The sequence below is a fragment of the Eucalyptus grandis genome, chromosome 4, assembly GCF_016545825.1.
Source record: "Eucalyptus grandis isolate ANBG69807.140 chromosome 4, ASM1654582v1, whole genome shotgun sequence".
Taxonomy (NCBI): Eukaryota; Viridiplantae; Streptophyta; class Magnoliopsida; order Myrtales; family Myrtaceae; genus Eucalyptus; species Eucalyptus grandis.
The window spans coordinates 3,683,001-3,691,687 of record NC_052615.1 but is presented as its reverse complement, the minus strand read 5'-3'; the positions used below and the strand labels follow the sequence as shown (position 1 = coordinate 3,691,687).

At 36.5% G+C, this 8,687-nt stretch overlaps 1 protein-coding gene across 1 annotated transcript; it reads right to left on the bottom strand.

The window, feature by feature from the left end:
- Positions 1-4,890: 4,890 nt before the first annotated feature.
- Positions 4,891-6,025, bottom strand: LOC120292943 (TMV resistance protein N-like). Its single transcript, XM_039311514.1, has 3 exons — positions 5,695-6,025; positions 5,600-5,610; positions 4,891-5,493 (listed from the first exon to the last, which is right to left on the bottom strand). Exons 1-3 carry the CDS (start codon positions 6,023-6,025, stop codon positions 4,891-4,893), a joined length of 945 nt encoding a protein of 314 aa, XP_039167448.1.
- Positions 6,026-8,687: the final 2,662 nt, after the last annotated feature.

Genomic DNA, 8,687 nt, shown 5'->3' with positions numbered 1-8,687 from the left:
GGAAGCAAATGGAGGAGAGAGATTTGACAAAAGATGTGGCAAACAGTTGGATTGAGATAAAGAATAATGCACAAATTTCCAGAAAAGGACCAATTCCACTATCAGATAGGAGACACATACGAAGTGCTCAGAAAACTAGCATATCATAAGAAGGAAGCTGGATATGTTCCTGAGCCCAAGTTAAGACTCATCTTAGATGATGATGATGATGATGATGGTGATGGTGATGGTGGGTAATGAATGAAAAGTGTTTAGATGTAAGATACTGGAGAAAAAATAGAAGGCTACGGCTGCAAGGTGATAGCTCTTCTACTAATGAATAATTCATATCTTCCTAGAGAACCTCGAGTTAAAGATACCATAAAGTTTCAGGAAGGACTCATGGTCCACCGAAAATCAGGCATCATGAAAGCCTCTCGTCGTACCTGGAGGTTTTGCGTGAGGTAATTGGAGATTCCTTAGATGCTATCTGGTAATTGCATACTGTGTACATATTCTTAGATTCTGACCTCATTGTTACTGGAACAATGGAAAGTGTGTACCTTGCCATTTTTGGTTATTTTGGATGCTGCCTAACCAGATCAACTTTTTTTTCTCGGGTTATGTCCATGTCCCTTTGAGGGAATAGACGGTATTGCAGAAGTTTTCTCTCAGGTCAAACATGATGTCCCTGACCAGGGCGTGACCTGGAACATCTCTAAGAACTATATACAGCTTGAAGCTCCACACTTGTCATTGTTCCCGTGATTTCTTGTCAGGCTTCTACTTCAGCAAGGAAGCAGTTTAGAGCTAACGATTTTCCACTAAGTGTTGATGAAAGGTCTAACTTGTACAAATCTGGGATGGAGTTTCAACAATGACCGCATTTCAAGTTTCATGAAATTAATTGCAGTGTTGGTATATTACTAACAACACTTGCAGAATTTCCGTGGAGTTGGTAATTTACTTCGTTATTAGAAAATTACTAGTAAGATTGGAAAATTACTGGTAAGATTGGAATTCTACCAACACAGAAAGTTTTTGATTTTCCACTGCATGGGACCGTAAAATTTTGCAAAGCTTCGTAAGTCTCTACCTCTATGACAAGAACTTAAATCCCAACTTATAATTTCCAATTGTTGAAACTTGAAACGCGGTCATTAATCATTCAGAAGCCCATGTAGAAATCTGTTTTAAGTTATCAAAACTAAAGGACCTTTGTGACCATTGCGCATGATCATTAACTAGGGAGGGTAATGTTCATGCTAGACAAGATGTTTTGCCCTACTTCTTCATTTCTTTAATGTGGAAATCTTCAGGGGAAATCAGCAACAATTCTGCGAATACTGCTGCTGATGTCTAATTGAATTTGCAACACTGAATGCAACACATTGCACATTAATCTCCGCGAATGAATTATGGAGCAAGTCATCTTGAATCCTCGATGAATTTCCCCCATGACGAGATTAATTAATAATTACACCCGCTAAAATTTTTAGAGGTAAGTAGGACCACAACAGACCAAACAAAGAAGAAAGAAATTGCAGAACCAATCGATTATAGTAAGTTTTCATGCCTTCCAGGACAACATTTCGGTTTTAGCTAGACCTTGACAAGCTCAGAAGAACTGATTCCCCATGTATGTTTTGAACTAGTTCCTAAGGAGCGAAATCAATCCCTTAATTGGTGCAGAAGTGAACTGACGCACAGGAGTTGCAGTGTGTTTCAATAGAATGTGACTTGGTTAAGGCTAAAGCTATTAAAGATTAGATGCAGATGGAACAAAATCAATCGAGTGAGCTGCCGAGTGAGTTCATCGAAAGGCTGTTTTCATTGCGTATGTATGATAAGTCATGACTGATATAATAAAAACCAACTCAATCCGTTCCAAATATTTTCCTAATCTATCACTGATTGCATCGAAGATTCGCACGCAGACCCAATTCATGCAAATTCCTTTTTTCTGGTAATTTTCTCTTCATGCAAATGCACGCAGACCCATTTTGGTGAAGATGAAGGAAACCAAATGAAGATGCAGAGAAGGAAGAACCCACGTTGACCTCAGTCAGCTGCAACCAAAATGGAAAAGGAAGACCACAATCCATTAACCCCTCGTGGGGAAAAGATCGGCGGGCAGGAAGACGGGGTCGCAGTCCCCGGACGGAGATCTCCGCCTGGTCGAATCGCGTCTCGTTCTTCCGCTCGGGTCGCCGTCGCTGCTGGTTCTGGGCGAGCTCCTCGCTCGGGTCGTCGCTGATGAGGGAGGATGACGAAGGAAGCAGAAGGAAAGAATGTGAGAAGAGAGGGGGGCAACGGAAAGAAAAACGAAATGCAAAAAAAAAAAAACAGAGAAAAAGTTGAAATTTCTTAAGAGTGGGTCCTACCTTTACGCATCATATCGAGAAAATATACCTCGCCAAATCTGATACGGAATCTTCTCTCCGTGAATTCAGTTGTCTCGTCCTTCTTCCTCGGAAGGGTCTTCGCACTACTTATCGGATTCCATGATCTCTTCCAATCTCTCAGAGTCTTTTATTTCCAAATCCTCTAGCTTCTTGAAGCTTGAACGATCAAAAAACTTTTGCAGAGACCTGCAGCCATCAATAAGAAGCAACACCAGGACGGAAGATTCTCAAGATCAAAGGTTTGCAAGTTTTTCAAAGGTTCGAGGCCTTGAATCTCTATTAGTTGTTCATAATAACAGACTTTTAATTCTGATAACTTCTCAAAATATGAAAGATTTATCAACTTTTCCGTTAATCCGCGCCCAACAAAATGGAAGTATGACAAATTTTGAGGAAGGCATTCCAGGTTATTTACAAAGAGTTCAAGCTTCCTGAGCTTCAAAAGGAGATTAAAATATGAAGGTAAGGTGACCAAACTATGACAACACAATGACAAGGACTCTAGCTTTCTTAACCTTCCAATCCAACTGAGGCTTGGAGCTGGATGGGAAGGCCTATGATACTCCAATCCCAACGTCAAAACTCTCAAATTTAATAGGTTCGAAAGATCTAGGAATCTCATCTGTTCATTACCGGTCAGGTATAGTTTGGTCATACTTTTAGGAAGCTTAGGTATATTGGAAATTCTCGTGCCCGATAACCTCAAGATTCTTAGAAATGATAGTTCTCCAATCTCACTTGGAATTTCCCCACTCAAATATCTACACCTGAAAGCATGGATCTCTTTGAGCTTCTCCAACATCCCGAGGCGCTAGGGAGATTTACTAAGATGGAGAAAGAGATCCTTAGTATTCTCAAATTCTTCATCGTCTCTATTGAATTGGGTAACTCTTGTATGTTTGAATTAAAAAGATCCAACTCAACAAGAGATCCAAAATTTCCAAATGGAAGTTCACTAATTCCAGTACTTGACAAGTTAAGATATGATAGTGACGTTGAGCAACCAGCTAAATTGCATTCACTCAATAATCTACAATGATTTGCACTGAGAGTTTCCAATTTCTCCATTTTCCATTCAAGAATGTTGGTAATAGATGTGTGATCAACAAGAAGTTTTGTCAAGGCTTCCAGTCCTTCCATCTCGTCTAGCAATATTTTAAGTTTTTGACAACCTATCAAGTCTAATGATACTATATGCTTTAACTTACCAATAGACCTATCAACTTGAACCAGTTTTGTGCACCATTGAAGAATCAATCGTTCTAAATTTTCATGAGTAGAAAAGTCAGGAGTTCTATGCAAGTTTTTGCATCTAGTCAAATTTAGAACCTTCAAATTCTTTGCCATATGTAATGAAGAGAAGAGGTTAATTCTTAATCATTTTGAGATACAGGACATCAAAGTCAATATAGCAAATTCATGTTCAAATAATATCGTACCTTGAGGTGGTTCCGTCCCTCCCATTTCTCTGTAATTTTACTCCTTGAAAGATCAAGAATCACTAGCTTCATAGGGGAAAATGCAGTGAATTAGAAAAAGATAGGAAAGTTATGCCATGAGAGCCATCTCAAATTTGGAAGCATGATGCACAAGTTGGTAGAAGGAAAATGCTTAATGTTGTTCTCATCCAATTCTACACAATCCACTTGAATAAATCTTAAATTTGATAGGCTTAGAGATTCTTCATTCTCAAAGAAGTCTTGAAACTGATGATCAAATTTAAGACTTATTGCTTCAACATTTTCTCTTCCTTGCCAAAGCAAAAAAGTTAAACAAAAGCTAGTGATCATATAATTGCCCGTTGAAGGCATTCGAGTTGAGCATACTTGAGGAATTTACATCTTATTTATAATGTAAAATTAATTTATAATATAATTTACAAATGAGAATGTGATCATACTAAGCACACAAGTAATGACTCGGTTTAGATAAAAGCAAATAAGCAAAGTCAACATGTATAACTTGTTTCTTTGAATAGGAATAACTTTGCAAAAACTTTACCTTCTTTATTCCAAGAACATTAATTGCTTGCTCATGATCCCACACCCGACTTTGCTCCTCTGGTTTATAATCACCATTCTTACAAACGAAATCTCGTCCAATGTCTCTTACAATATCATGCATCCATAGTCGGTTATGTTCTATAATCTTTATTAATGACATCTTTTGGAGGACACGAAGATAAAAGTCAAGTTGAAACCTACAACTTTCCCACATATGACTCACAATTCTCACATCAAACCCAATGAAGAAGCAACAAACAACGAGAAATATTTTCCCGCCGGTGGGTGTAATGCCTCAATACTAATGTTCGATTTTTTTTCAACTTGTTCATCGGGAATAGTTTCCAGCTTCTTTAATGTGGTCTTCCAAGATTTTTTGTCTTCCTTAGCTAAAAAAGAACCTATGATCTCAAGAACCAAAGGAAGACCTCCGCAAATTTTTACCACTTTTTCGAGAGGTCGAAGTATTCAGCCGAAGGATGATTACTTTAAAGGCATGTTTGCTAAACAAGTATAAGGGAACGATCAAAATTCATTTCAGTAAGTTCATGCTTCATATCAACATGTTTGAGAACTTCCTCATTTCTTGTGGTGATAATAACCTTACTTCCTCTGCAAAACCAGCATTTATCCATCCCCACAAGAGCATCCAACTCAGTCTTTTGGTCGACATCATCAAGTACAAGTAAGACCTTTTTAGAGGATAAACTCTTCTTGATCTCAGTTATCCCTTCTACAATGTTATGGACTGGCAAACATTTCCCATTTTGGAGTTCAGAGATGAGTTGATTCTGCAAACTCAAAATCCTTGTATGTCGAACGTCAGATAGGAAGCAACAACAATCAAAATTAATCGACAATTTAATGTAGACAATTCTTGCAAGAGTTGTCTTTCTGACACCACCCATACCATGTATACCAATAATCTTTGTTTCAAAGGTGTCTTCACCTATCACTTCCATGATCTTGTCCACTTGATCATCCATTTCAACCAAGCAATCAGGTGCTCCCAAGTAGCTCTTTTTCAACTCGAACAAAACCTTATAAACATCTTCTTTCGTGAACTTGCCTTTGCTTCTAATAGTTTTGAAGGCAAAAGAATCAAACTGTTAAGTCAAGATGAAAGAAATAATATCTAAGGTACGTACAAATTGTGCACAATAATAAATTCAAGTACCGCTTATTAAGTTCGCATCCCTTTAATTTTCCAACCTTGTTGAGAGCTGCCTTCCAGTTTCAAATAGTCTTATCGGTGTTCTCATTTATGTGTGACCGAATGGCATCATCGTAGGATCCAGTCTACTTACGAATCATCCGTGGTTCAACATCATAGAAAATTGGTATGATCTTTTGCCCCCACTTTTCCTTGCACTCCACCATTTGGGCCAATTCAATGAGGCACCATTTATTGGGAGCATATCCTTTAGAAAAGATAGGAATCGAGATTTTCGATTGCTTAATCGCATGGAGAAGCTCCAGGCCAATCTCTTCCCCAACATGAAGCTCTTCATTATCTCTAAATGTTCGTATTCTGGCATCAGTGAGGTTGTGGTAAAGGTAATCAGTGATGTCGTTGCGAGTATCTGATCCTCCAAAGCTCAAGAATACATCATAACAAGGTTCCTTTGGCTTCTCCATTTCTTGAATTTTCAGAGGACTTGCAAGGACTTGATATCCCACCTGAAAATCCTTTATTATGAAAGTGGAGTGATGATGATCATGATTTCTCTCATAAACTCTCTCTCTCTCTTTTTTTTTTAAGTCACTATAGAAAGAAACCTCGATGACAAATGCACGAGCTCCATCGCGGCCTTGCACTAGACAACAAAATATGGTTGCTTACTTTATAAAAAAAAAAATTAGTAGAGAAGTCAAATCATCTCAATTCTAAAGGAAGAAATCTCCAAATTATTGTAGAATTATGGGTTGTTATTCATGTTGGAAATTTCCTATAATATGGGCTTACATTAATTAATTAATTTTCTATTTTAAATAATCGGGTTAATGGATATTCCAATATTTGTTGAACCTTAAAGTAATATGATTGAATTGGGTATTGGCATCTATTGATAACGGGCCTAGTAATGGGAATGGCCTAGTTGACACGCTGTTGATTAGGGTTTGTTAGGTCCCATCTCTAGCCTATAAAATGGTAGGTTATACCTATCAGTTGCTTTAATCCCATTGAAAGCTACTATACTGAAATAGTTCATAGAGAGGAAGATCTGGCATTCCGATAGATCACTGTTTATCAGATTGATCTATTTTCTTCAAGTGAAATAATGGCTCAAACGGGTACGCTTTAATTCCGTTGTGTTTATTGATCTTGGTGTTTTATAGTCATATATGGATCCGATTCTTCTTGATTGATTAGTTGTTTATGTGAATAAGTTTTCTACATGTGGTATCAGAGCTGATCATATATGATTGTAGAACCCAATTTTTTAATTTTTTTTTATGGACAAATTCGAAATCCTCCTCTTTGAGCCGAATATGGGCATTATTTTTTCGTGTAGATTTTTTGCTTGATTGATCTTGAAACTATAGGGCTTTTTTTCTACATGTCAAGACCTTTCCAACCATATATAATTTGCATAATTTCATTGAGAATTGAGAGAGAATTTTGAATTTGAAATTCTAAGGTTTATGCATAAAAAAGTTCTAGAATTTTCAAATTACTTACAATTGATTATGTTCATTGTAAACTGGTGCATGGGTATTGAAATATATATGTTTTAGCATCTTTTGTTGTATTAAAGTAAATTTTTAGGGCTTAAATTTAAGAAATTCAGAAATTCGGCCATGGGAGGTTTAGATCTGAAACTTTGAAGTTTGTATGTGGTAGATTTACCTGGTTTTTCTTCGTTTAATTCATTCTAGTCAATTATATTGATGTCATATGCAAGTATCTGTTTCACAAACTTTTTGGCTTGAAATTATCAAGCGATTTTTCGTGTTATTTGCTCGTGCTATTGCTATTATATTGTTTGTTCCCTTTTGGACGAGTGGTTAGGGTTTTCGCCTTCTCTTCCTCCCGCCTTGTGCTTCGGTGCGATTGTGTGTACGGGGTTCCTATGTGTTCGCATTAGGTTTTATCATTAATTATTATTATTATTATTATTATTATTATTATTATTATTATTATTATTATTATTATTATTATTATTATTATTATTATTATTATTATTATTATTATTATTATTACTATTTTATTTATTTTTGGGATGTACTTGCGATATGTATTGCGATATGTATGCGGTGGCAGTCACTAGAAATCGCAGTTGATGTGCAAAAGTCTTTTACGTATACACTCTCTTTGGCCAATGCTCTTTGAAGGAGATTTAAAAGGCTTTGAATCCTAATATTCCATGGCATCCGCACTTTTATCTTATTGTCAAGTGTCCACATCTATTTTGTTTGGTACTTGCGTAGATTCTTCTGCTAATGCTAGACGAGATCCGCGAAACATAGATGGTGTTGGTGTGATTTGGGCTAGATTCATGGGATTGAGCCTCATTGTGCAGTAGCTTTTACTTTTACTGGAGGGCGCATGAACAATTTGGGTTTGAGGGCTGAGTGGCTTGAATGTCTTCGGTTTCTCTTGTAGGTTCGTGTTTAATGATTCACATATGTTGGAATCTGGCGGCTAGTGTACTGATTGATGTGTGCTTTCATATCCTAGTTTGTGGTGGATTCAAGATTAGTTTTTTTTTTAATGAAATTTAGACGAATTCCATTGATGGTAATTGTGGGTACTGCTTATGGATTGATGAACTTGGCTTTCTTTGATGGATGGTGAACTTCTCATTCGATTATGTCCCTATAAGCAATGGTCAGTGATAGTGTTTTATGTGAACGACCACTGAGTAGAAGAAAAGGGAAAGTAAGCTTAAGAGGGCAATTGGATTAGAGATTTTCTTCTATATCAATCTTGTTTTTTTTTTTTTGCTAGTAACAAATAGTGTTGCTTGTGCCATGCGTGGGATCTTACTTTATTCACACTCTCTCGCATAAATTGACATTGTGACAGAAGATATTGTACCTCATAATCATAGATTGAATTTAGAAATAAAAAAAAAAATTGTGGTGAAAATTGTTGCTTGATAAATGTAATATGATCTTAGGAAGCACATGTCGTAAAGTGCTTCATATTGTTTGATGAATTTTGGGCATTGATTAAATGGAACATTATTTAAAAATTGTTAAAGTTTGTAAATTGTTGAAGTTCTTTATTGATAAAAATTAGTATATACAATTACCTGTCCAAAGGGGGTTATTGTGTATATTAATTTGAAAATTG